The sequence below is a fragment of the Crotalus tigris genome, unplaced genomic scaffold (assembly GCF_016545835.1).
Source record: "Crotalus tigris isolate CLP2741 ecotype Arizona unplaced genomic scaffold, ASM1654583v1 scf7180000017781.746583, whole genome shotgun sequence".
In the NCBI taxonomy this organism is placed as follows: Eukaryota; Metazoa; Chordata; class Lepidosauria; order Squamata; family Viperidae; genus Crotalus; species Crotalus tigris.
In genome coordinates this window covers 556863-569359 of record NW_024096631.1, presented here as the reverse complement: position 1 = coordinate 569359, position 12497 = coordinate 556863, and the positions used below count along the sequence as shown (strand labels likewise).

Genomic DNA, 12497 nt, shown 5'->3' with positions numbered 1-12497 from the left:
AGTTTCCTTAAACAGTTCTTACAAGGCTCTTAATTGCTGTGTCTCTGTTTACTGGAACACAGCAATGGTAATTCACACCCATCCTGCAGAAATAACTTAAGTGTGCCAACTGTTCAAGGAAACATGGAAAAAGAGAACAAGAAAGAGGGCCCCCAAAAGGGACTGTTTCCTTATGCTCTTTTCTAGTGCATATGCTCTTTATAAACAGCCAAAGGCACTGCTAAAAAAAAAAAAAAAAAAAAAAAAAAACAGAAAAAACCTCTTAACATCCTGCAATGTCTTTTTATAGAACTTATATTCAGGTTGGTTTGATTTTAAAATATACATCTCATAAAAAGTTAACTGAGGTAATGGCAATAAATGCATTTGAAAACCACAGATGCATGGAAGTTTGTTTCCTTATCCTCCAGTTCCTACATCGCCATTACCTAATCCATTCAAAAAAATTTTTCCTGCTCACCAATTTATAATTCTTGTTCAACAGCTAATATTGTGAAATATCTGAAAGGAAAGTAATTTTTATTCCTTAATAAGCACTCAAAATTTTCATGTTCAAAGCTCAAACAATGGTCAATTACATGGTATTTGCAGAAATCAAGAGTTGAAGTTTCCAACTTTCTGAATAAAATTTAACTGCTTTTCTATTTATCTTTTTATAATCTGTAAGTCACCCAGAGTTGTCTTATTGAAGAGATCCATAAATAAATAAACAAACAAATAAATACAAACAAACAAACAAACCTGGGCTCCAAAAAAATGGATGACTACTAAATGGCAGCACAGAGGTACAGAAAACTATATGTTTTCATTTAGTGTCCATCCAAATTTCTATTATCCCAAACTGATCAGTCTGATATAAACCTGAACAGACTGAACACTCAGTTACACGACCTCCATTCTCAATGGTCAGTTGCAATTTGTTTAAAATCTATTGATTAAAATCTATCAGTAGCATCTGAAGCAGCAATTTAAAGTAACACCAGCAGTTGAACTCCAGCATCCAGACACTGTGAATAATCCATCCCCCTCACAAAAAAATCTATCAGAGCAAAGGTGAAACTAAAAAGCTTTGAATAGTGTGTTATTTTGTATAATATACCCAATTTACAAACCAGTGTTTTCTTCAAATAGTGAGAAAAGAACCAAAAACAGGAGCATTGAAAAATACTCCAAATAACTGATTGATTTTAGTCACCATACATCATCTGAGTAAAGGATGGCTTAAGTTACACCTAGTTGCAGGAGTGTCTGCATACCGAGATCAGAGTAGTGCAACCAATGCTGTTGGCACATTTACAAGGATAAAGTTTGTAGTGCCAGCATCATCATCCTGACAAAAGAAGTGAGAATCTGTGGATAATGCTTATTTGCTTTTTACTTTGTGTGATTTTATATCCTGTTACTGGATATAGATATGCCAAATTACAGAGGTTACTATTTTGAGATAAAAATGCTATCTATCAAGCAATATAGTTAGAATGGCTTACTGGAAATCAATAGCCATTTTTACAGTACTGCACAAAAATTACTTTTTCCTTATCTCACTCCTTAATTTTCATTAATGTGCCAAGAATAGCCAATGCAGATATGCATGCTTCAGCAGGTGAATCATTTTGTACAGAAATCAGAAAGGTTTAAATAAGTTAAAAATTACAACAAGCAACTACTGAAATATCTGTCAGCGCGTCGTCCTCTTCGGTGCCCAGAAAAGAGCTGACAAACAGGAACGAATGACAAGCGAATGGCCTTTAATCCATACAGCAACAAAGTTAGCACTGGGAGTGAGTTGCTCCTAGTGCTTTACATAGGCTCCCGCTTGCTGTTCCCACCCCCCGCCCGGCAAACCAGCATCCAGCCTGTGGTGAATAAAAGCAATTAGCAGAGGCGTCACCCCCCCCCTCTCCGCTTGACGTGCCATTCTCTCCATGGCGTTCCAGGAAACAGAGTAAGGCAAGTTCCTCTTTCCCTTGCTGTCTCTCATTGTGCTCCCTGTCCCTAAGTGTCTCTGGCAGTCTGGCTGCTTGGACTGGCAAGGCGCTAGTCCGTAGGCTGACCCTGCTGTGAACCCGGTAGCCCGAGAAACCAAAGGCAGCGTCAGTCACGATAGCCAGCCAGCAGCCTGCAAAGTCCTCCCGGCGCCTGTAAGTGCGTCACAGCCAACTTCCGGCATCCGTTGGCCATGTGTCTTTCTGGCTTGCGCCTACCAGCTGGGAGAAGGTTTGACGGGACAGGCCCCTGCCAGTATATGTCGACCCCACGGGGTATCAGGAGCCGGTCAGCCAGGTGGCAGCTGGGCGACGGGTCCAGTTTGCCGAGTGGCAGCTGGGCGGCGGCAATACCACAGCCGGCCTTGCGTCCGCCCGTACAGGTTAGCCCTGCGGGGCTCGACAATATCATTAAACTATACCTAGCTGCTTTCTGCTGAAAGTGGATAGTGTTATATATACTCAATGTTTTTACAAGCTACATATCTAAAGGCATACAGACACATTTAAAAATACTCCTAGAGAAGTCTATTGAAGGATAATCAAAATTATTGCATTCTTGACCAAGGATCAGAATAAAGTGATACAACTAAAAATATTTTTGGCAGCTAAGGAACTTTCCCTTTTATATGGATATAACTATGAAGTAAAAAAGAGATATTGGTCTAGTTTTGGAGAAAAATCATACTTAAAATGTCAAATTTCAGGCAATATTACACAATAAAATAATACAGCACATCTGAAGTTCTAACTTGGTTGGCCTAATTTAATAGCAGATTGAAGAAAAAGCATTTTCCAGGGCATTCATAAACAATATCTGTTCTAAGTCTGTCAACATCCTACAACAGTGATGGCGAACCTTTCAGAGACCGAGTGCCCAAACTGCAACCCACTTATTTATTACCGGGTGCCAGGTGGGCATGGCCCACTGGATGGACATGGCTGTGGTGGTCATGGCAGATTGAGTGGTCATGATCACCAAGGTGGGTGTGATCACCTCAATGTTGCTCATGGGGAGGGACGCCTGTGGGGGCCAGGCAGGGTTGGGGGAGATCCAGGGGGTCTCTGGCAGGTGGGGCGGTGGTTAGGAGGCTCATCCTGCGGGGTGAGGCAAGGCAAGGTGAAGCAGGGCTTAGGTGCCATTGTCACAGGGCAAGGTGAGGCAGGGGCTGGGGCGGCGGCTGCCTGACACCATTGGCCCCTGCACACAGAGGCCAGCGAGTGCATGGGTGCTGGGATGCATCCAGCTATGAGGGACCTCGGCAAGTTAGCAGGAGGCTGGTTGAAGAGGGACGGTTGCCATCTCCAGGGTATGGCACACGTGCCCACAGAGAGGGCTCTGAGTGCCGCCTCTGGCACACGTGCCAAAGGTTCGCCACCACTGTCCTACAAGAGGTGGGATGCTATCAACATATCTCTCTGTCACCGATGAATACATCTGAACCACACATCAGTTTAGGGTTTAAAATGGTGAGGTTCTCAGAAGCACCATATGATTCATTTTTTATTAAGGCAGTAGGATAGCTATCCAGTAATAAATCTAGAAAATAACATTTCAAAAATCTTTCCAATCAGTTAAATAGATTCATTCCCGGCAGTTATCTTGAGTAATTGTTTTAAACTGTTCCAAAACTTTTTGTCTCGTGCTACACATTAAGGAGGCCATTTAAGGTGATACAACATCACTAAAATGCTAACAAATTCTTCCCAAATCCCTCCCTCCATTTTTCCCATGGTGTTTTCAGCACAAATTGAGAATTGTTCCATGCCATACTGTGACTACATTTTTACTGAAGCAGGCTCCTTGTATCAGATCAGGAACCGTGCTCTATTATGGCCTTCCCTGAATCAAATACTAATCTGCCATCCTTCACTCAGAACCAAATACATCTTGGAATTACATCTTTATCCAAATTATACATATTTAGGCAATATTATCAAAGATACATGTGACTAATTTATGATCTCCTGGAAGCCTACATCCTTCAGAGCTTTGATATAAGATCTGCCATGAGCACCCAACACCATGGTAGCGAACCTATGGCACGCGTGCCACAGCTGGCACGTAGAGCCCTCTCTGTGGGCATGTGCATCGTCGCCCAGTCCAAGGCCTTTAGTTGGATTTTATAAAAGCTTTTCACTTTAGGCCTCTGCCTCCATGTGCAAAAAACAAAAACAAAAAAGGTTCAATCAATCAATCAATTTCAACTTCTTGCGGGGGGGGGGGGAGATCTCGCAAAGTTGGAATTGATTGATTGAACTTTTTAGTCCCACCTAGTCTGCCGTTACCACCGCAGCCATGTCCACCCAATGGGCCACACCCACCCAATAGGCTAAGCCCTCCCAGCATCTGATAATACATAAGTGGGTTTTGGGTTGCAGTTTGGGCACTCGGTCTCTAAAAGGTTCGCCATCACTGAGTCCCAACACATCAATTTTCTACTTTCTGAGGGAACCCAATTGGAAAAACAAGATGACTTATATTTATGATATTCAACATACCATTTTTATTACATATTAGGCTATTAGCACCTATTTGTGAGGCTGGTGTAGTTTTTCCATATTAAGTAGAAAAATGCACAATCAAAGTCATCCACATATTTGAATCATGTAACTTTTAGCACTGAATTAAGAGGAATCTGTTGCAATAAAGGTCCCCTTATCAATTTGCCCATTCAACCACCAGCAATAGCATATAACAAAACAGGATGCAGTTGCTAATTGTAGTTGCTGCAGAAGACAAATCCTTTCTACCACAACATTTTTAAAAAAGATATTTTTGGAACCTGTGCTGACCATAACAAACAGAACTACTAACAAAGTGAGATAAACAAAAAGGAGCATACTGTGATATTATGAAAGATATACACAAGGATAGAAGGGCAAGGATCACAGATGTGAGAAAGAAAGGTTTTAAACATAAGCCAAAGGGTCTTGAGGGAATAAAAGGCAGCCGCTGGCATACAAAATAAACATCATGTGTGTTTGGGAGGGGAAGATTTAGATTCAACTGCACTTAACCACGTCAGACACCCACTGAGGCCCCTTTCCTCCAAGCTGTATGCAGCAGTCCATGGTCTGAACTGATCTTGCTGTGCCACCTGAATGCACAGCAATGGTTTCTACCAAGTGGAACAAGCTAGAAAGGGAAACCCATCATTTATGTTAAGGTCAATTCTAACTGTCCTTTCTGTGTTGTATTTGGGTACAAGAATCTCAATGAAAAACAAATAGCTAGTTTGTAATCCTACTTGCAGAGTACAAGCCTTAGGGATATCCATCCAATTGTAGGCACTGTGGTTACAAAACTCTTGAGAATGAACCAGCATCTAGGGTAGTTTTTCTCAACCATAACAACTCTATGATGTAGTCTTTAGCTCCCAGAATTCTCTAGCCAACATGGTAGAGTCAAAGTTGTAGTCCACACATCTTAAAGTTGCTGAGATTGAGAAACTGGTCGAGGGATGTCAATAGAAGGAAGCAGTATCCCTAATACCACCTAAATCAGGGGTCTTCAAACTTGGTCCTTTTATGACTTGTGGACTTCAACTCCCAGAATTCCTCAGCCAGCGTGCTTGGATGAGGAATTTTGGGAGTTGAAGTCCACAAGTCATAAAAGGACCAGGTTTGAAGACCCCTGACCTAAATAAAAAGAAATAAGGAAAAAGAAGCTATCCTCTTATCATTACGTAACAGTTAAGGAATCTAGAAAATCTGCATGTATTTTTCAACTTTGTTTGTTAAATTTAGAAGGCCATCCAACTCCAGAAAGACTCTGGGTGGCATATAACATTAGAAACAGAAAAAAGCAATAAAAAGAAAAGGTTAATATCCTGAATAAGAAACATTCAAAGAAACATCTTATAAAAGCCACATCATTCGCCTTAACCCAAGGGCCAAGGAAAAACTCAGAGGCTTTTTTTAAAAAGGATCAAGATGGGTCCCATGCATGGGGGGGGGGGAATCCTACTTCTGAGGGCAAACACTATGACAGAGAGTGTTTGCTTCTGTCCAAACAGAAGACAATATTTGATGGGTGGGACTCAGAATATGCTCACTTGTTTTTTTACATGTGCAATTCTCAAGGATTTGTGAAAAGAACTCATAAGTTCTTTAAAAACCTTAAAAGATATAGCATATCTCTTCTAAGATATGCCTCTTCCTGGTTGTAATCAGTCATATACATATAAAGCTTTCTCCATCTATAGAAGAAAAGTCAGCTGTTGCTGAACTAATAAAAATGGTAAATGAAATTCAATTCTGTTTTTGGAACACAGCAATGGAAGTATACAGCTGCAATGCTTGACTCTGTATAGCATTACCAGCTATGTAATCTTTGCAAATATAAAATAATTACATTTTTTTCCTAAACAAATGAGTACATTCATGTTTTATTTGAGGTCTGCCAACAAGGAAAAAACACTAAAGAGAAGCAGTTTTTTCTAACATGGTGTTGCTAATTTCTTCCATTCTGAGGCAGCAATAAAAATGTTCTTCAAAATCCCACAAAGGGAAGTGGTCAAATACAGAAAATAATAAATTTCACTCATAAGAAATATTTAAAAAAAAACATTTCTCACATCACTTAGTTCCATGTTTTCAGTTGGGGTATTCTGGGAATTGAAGTCCACACTTCTTAAAGCTGCCAAGCTTGAGAAGCACTGACTTGGTGCAGAAGAAAAGGGCTGCTCTCTGCATCTCAAATCTGGTATGAATGACCTCTTGAAGACACTGCATTGGCTTCTCAATCATTTAAATGGATTTCTACAAGTTCTTCTGAAGTCTGCTTTTGATTATTCTCCACTTAGCCCATATAACTGAAGTGTCAAAATAAACTTCTTTTCCTGGTACTGATCTCATGTTGCAGACTTGTATTTTCTTATTCTCTTTACATTCAAAAATTTGGAGGGGCCTTATCCAGGGCTTTAAATTTCCTTAGGGAGAATTAATAAAGCCCACAGCTGCCTACCCACACCATCCAAGCTACTTCCTCCAGCCAGATAAGATCCCCACCCACGTGGAACATCAGATGTGGTCATGTTTGAAGGGTGGTTTGGGGAGGTGTGTGATGTCCCAGGAGAGCTATATGCATTGCATGGCCAAGCCATGTATTCCAAATGGGGAAAACATTTGTAAGCCATGCTGAAATCATCAAGAGGGATGAACTTCTGGGTAGGATAAGTAGTATGTGAATCTATTCAAAAGACCACACAGCTTCTCACCCTAGCCTGAAAAATGCAGAATTCCATGCTCAAGCTGGTCACATGACAATAACAACACTGCCTTGCCAGCTCAGCCAATCAGAAAAAAACAATCACGATTTGTGTATTTTCAAATCAGGCCAAAGCAATTTGATTTTGTTGCACAAAAGTTGCCCTCGATGTCCTGGTTTTTCCTTTCAGGGGCAGAGGAAGGTAACTAAAGGTGCTTGAAATATGAAGTTGGTATATATTTGGAGGAAAAAAAAAAACAGGGTTGCCTCCTCTATGCTCCTCCCTCTCCCTCCCTTCCCAACATTAGTAAGCTACTGATCCACTCTTACACTTCTTTGTACAACACTTAAGAGTTTCAATGAATTGCAGCTGAAAATATGGCACTGCCATCTGGTTTTAAACAGCAAGATCTAGTTTGAAAAAACAAAGAGTGGGGGGAAAAGGAGCCCTCCTTTCTTTTTTGTACTAACCTCACTTTAATCATTGCCAAAGAGCATGAAGACAGCCCTGCGTCCTCCCACAAGAAAGCCTTGGGCCTCACAAACTTGGCAAGGTCTCTCCCGCACAAACAGCTCAGCAGGCAGAAGGCCCTGTCAGAATAAGAGTCCTTCTCTCTGGAAAGCTGCACACAAGCAGGCCAGCAAGCCAGGGAGGAAGGGCACCGTCCTTTTGTAGTGGCCGCTCTCCTTTTCCTTTCCGGAGCAAGGATTTTGCGTTTGGCTGAGGGGAGTTTCCCTCCAAGGCAGTCAGGCGGGTTCTCTCTTTCCCAGGGAAAAAGAAAACTCTGGACTCCCTCTTGCCATGGAGACCGATTAGCTAGTGGCAAAGAGATGATGAATGGGGGAAGGAGAGAGGGGAGGGGGGGGAGAGAGAGAGAGAGACAGACAGCCAAGGCAGAGGCAGGCATACTTCCAGTCCATGAGACAAGCCTGAGATAGGGAGATTTTACTGTAATTCACACAGCAGAGAGAGAAAAACAGCAATTTGGCCCTCTTCCTAGAGTGGCCACATGACTTTTTCTTCCTTTTCTTTTCAATTGCCCTGCCAGGTTTGCTCGCTATTTTTGAAGGCTCACATTCATTTGCAAGTGTGCACGTTTTAACAGGCAACAAAATGTACTACCTTGGACCATACAACATACCATACATACGGGGGGGGGGGGGAGACTGACTGATCCTTTGTGATACAGTAACTTTGCACTGTATCATATATTGTCAGCATATATTCAGCAAAAAGGCCTCTGACATCTTTACAAACCTTTTGTATTCCTTTCACAGAAAAGGCATAGCCACAATCCTGGAAATGTTACGAATTCATATATAATTTCAGTTCAAATGCCAACTTAAACACCATATCCATTTTCCAACTGAAAATCACAGTGGCATCTTTTTTAAAAAGGGAGGGAGGGAAGGAGGGAGGAAGGAAGGAAGGAAAGAAGGAGCTAAACTTTATTGTACTTTCAAGTCAGAAAAGGAAGCTGCTCCATACACTGTCAGAGTATATTTGCAAATTCAAGGCAATATTTCTTCTTCTTCAAAAGGCTAATATAAACAACACAAACCTATTGAAATATTATGAAACTAAATTTAAAAAATTGGCATAAGTATTCATCTTAAGCATTACATCCCCTTCTCGAGTGGGAAGCAAATACATTGGATGACCTTTAGATATCAGGAAAGGTACAGAAATCTCTCTCGTAATGTGGACTTTTGTAGTCCAACTATGGCAGCCCTAATCTTGCTGAGAACATATATCTTGCAGCATAGTTTAATGCAGTGTTTCCCAAACTTGACAATTTTAAGGCATGTGGACTTCAAGTCCCAGAATTCCACAGCCACGTTGCTGGCTGTGGAATTCTGGGAGTTGAAGTCCTCATGCCTTAAAATTGTCAAGTTTGGGAAACACTGGTTTAATGTAATACAGCACTGATTAAAAGAACAAGTTAAAGACGCTGCTCAACTATAACTCCAAGAAGAGCTAATGTATACAGTTGCAATCGATATTAAGTAAGATCAATTTGCATGTAAGTTACCAAACAGTCCTCCCTAGTCTTCACTGCAAAATAAATCTATTGTACATAAGGGAACAATCACTTACACCACTTTTTAAAAACCTGAACAGCACTGTAGTCCTCAATTTATGGCGATTGGGACCAGAACTTTCATTACTAAACAACAGCTAGGTGAGTCATCACATGACCATGCTTTTTAATGACCCTTTTTGCTACAGTCACTAAGCAAATCACATGGTCATTAAGTGAATCCAGTTTCCCCTCCATTGACGTTGCTTGTCAGAAGCCAGCTGAAAATGTTGAAAAATGGCAATCCTGTGACCTCAGGAAACTGCAACCATTGTAAATACATGTCAGTTGCTAGGCGTCTAAATGGCAATCCCATGACCTTGGGGATGCTGCAAGGATGGCAAGTGTCAGGACCACTCACAAATCACTCTTTTCAGTACTGTTATAACTTTGAAACACTTGCTAAATGAATGGTTGTAAGCAGTGCTTTTTTGTAAAAAAAAAAAAAAAAAAAAAAAGGTGCCGGAACTCACACATGTCATACAATCTGCCTTGCCTACCCTACAAGGTTCCATCCAAAAAAGATGCCGGAACTCTGTTCTGGGCGTTCTATGACAAAAAAAGCCCTGGTTGTAAGTCAAGGACTATCTGCATAGTTGTGGGTATTTCTGTAAACATAAGAAAATGGCATAAACCTAGCATTGGTAAATAAATAAAAACTCACCTAGGGCAGAAGTTATGAGGCCATAAACGTCATACATTACACTGTATAGAGAGCAGATAGTTCAGCATTATGTCTATTCTACTGGATTGTTTCTACACAGAAGAGTATTTAATTCTGTTGTACTCAAGTGTGCTCAGAGAATAATCAGTCTGAATAGCATTTATAAGAGTAACAAATCTCATCTGATGCCCATTTTTCAAAGTATTTATCTGTTTTATATCAAACCTGATGTATTCTTGCACTATCTTAGGGAAAGAGTCAGTTTGGTCTAGTGCAGGGGTAGGCAACCTTGGCTCTTTTATGACTCGTGGACTTCAACTCCCAGAATTCTTGAGCCAGCCATGCTGGCTCAGGAGTTATGGGAGTTGAAGTCCATGAGTCATAAAAGAGCCAAGGTTGCCTACCCCTGGCTAGTGGTTAAGGCACCAGGCTAGAAACCAGGAGGCTATGAGTTCTAGTACCCCACTTTAGGCATGAAAGCTGGCTGGGTGACTTTGGGCCCATCACTCTCTCTCAGCAGAACCCATCTTACCGGGTTGCTGTTGTTGTTGTGGGGAAAATAAAAGGAGAAAGGAGCAGTCTATAGGTTCACCACCTTGAGTTACTTTACTTTATTACTGTATAAGGCAAGCTAAAAGTAATAAAAATCTAATAAACTAAATAATCTCAATAGGATTAAAAGATCCTATCCAGTCTTTTGTACCAACAGAGGAATGCAAACATGCTTCACACACTGTGTATTTCTCTGAAAAGAGAAGGCAGCAACAGACAGCAAATGCCACAAAGAGGCTAAAGAAACAGCTGCTGCAAAAAGATGGCACAGACTGACTACACACAATGGCATTGCAAAGTAGCAACCATTGTGGTGTACTGAAAGATTTGCAAGAAATATGATTTGCCTGTAAGCAAGAACTGGTGGGACCATGAAATAAAGTCATAAAAAAATGAAGAACTGGAACTTAGAATTGTAAGTCCTTTAGAATTTAAACAGTCAAGCAGCTGCCACATAACACTCCAGACTAAACAACTGTTGATAACAAAGGCAAAAAAGTTTGAATAGTGGGCGTGATATTATCTGGAGACAGCAAAATAGAAGAAAAAGAACTGGAGAAAATCACAAAATACATATACCTCTAAACAGAAGTAGAAGAACTATAGCAAAAGAGCACACAGACAATACTAATAGTAGTAGCACTTTGGATGCAATTCCAAAACTTCTGGAGCATCACTTGAACACAATCAGCATTGACAGAATCACAATCAGTAAATTGCAAAAGGCCTTTAATACCATCTACCAGCCACATCTGTCTATCCCAGGTCCTTGAGAAGGACTTAATAGGTGGATAAAATGCCAAATCCAGTCTAAATATCTGGCTGACTGTGCAATAATTTTACAAGTTGCCTGATTCCCAGTAACTCTGCTGCCATTAGATAGAAGAGTAGAAATTATATGTCAAAGTCACACCATAAAGGATGATTTGAGCACATGATCTTTCAATTTAAAAAGAATTAAATCTAACATAAAAGAAGAAAGTTCCATGACAGCAAAATCACAGGTAGAACAGGCAACCAGCCCATAAAAGAAAAGGCAAATATGCAAATAAAATCATCTGCAAAAAAACTCTACTATTTTTCTGAAATCAAACTGAATATTAAGATTTAAAATACAGGTAATCCACCTGTCGACTTACAACAGTTCATTTAGTGACTGTTCAAAGCTAACAACGGCAATAACTGAAAAAGGTGATTTATGACTATTTTTCACACTTATGACTTTTGCAGATTCTTCATGGTCATGTAATCAAAATTCAGACACTTAGCAATTGACTCACATTTAGGACGGTTGCAGTATCCTTCTCACAGGCAAAGTCAACGAGGAAGCCAGATTCATTTAACAAATGTGTTACTAACTTAGTAACTGTAGTGATTCATTTAACAACTGTGGCAAGAAAGATTGTAAAATGAGTATCTCACTTAGCAATATAAATTTTGGGCTCCATTATAGTCATAAGATGAGAACTACCTGCACATATTATCACTGTTCAACTGATCTCCACAAATCTATCTTAATATCTTAATTAGAGTTTTCCCGTCTTCTGATTTTGTCTTATTTTTAGTATATATGCAGACTTATAAAGAAAAAAAAATAGTACTTCAAATCAAACTCAGCAACTATTTTTTTTTTCTAGAGATCCATGTAGTTTGCTTGGCCACAGTATGGAAGTGATTTGCTTTTTTCCAGGATGGCTTTTTTTCAACTTCCAAATTTATCTTACAGCTCTGAGATTTCCTTCTGGCTTCCCATCCAAGTATTAATCATATCCAAACCTGCTTAGCTTTCAAGGCCAACAACGGTACAGATGTATTGGCTTTGAATTTTTTTTTTAATTTCAGATGGACTTACAAAAGGATAACAGTAATCAGAAAATCAATATTAGCAGTACTGAATCCAACTATCGTACTAAACAATTAAAACTACTTGGAGAAATTTATAACACTATGAAAACCTACCCTGTCTTGACTATATCAATAACTGACAGTTTTAAAAAGAATCA

The 12497-nt window shown here is 40.1% G+C and overlaps 1 protein-coding gene across 3 annotated transcripts in view; it reads right to left on the bottom strand.

Annotated features, from left to right (window-relative positions):
- VGLL4 (vestigial like family member 4) overlaps positions 1–12497 on the bottom strand; it is a 109572-nt gene that overhangs the window by 14163 nt on the left and 82912 nt on the right. The window contains exon 1 of one of the 3 annotated variants that reach the window (XM_039342249.1): positions 7669–7818. The exons of the other annotated variants lie outside the window; for them this stretch is intronic. Coding sequence (XP_039198183.1) covers positions 7669–7682 — 14 coding nt within the window. The 5' untranslated portion in view covers positions 7683–7818. Of the gene's footprint in view, positions 1–7668; positions 7819–12497 lie in introns of those variants that run through there. 3 annotated transcript variants of the gene reach the window in all.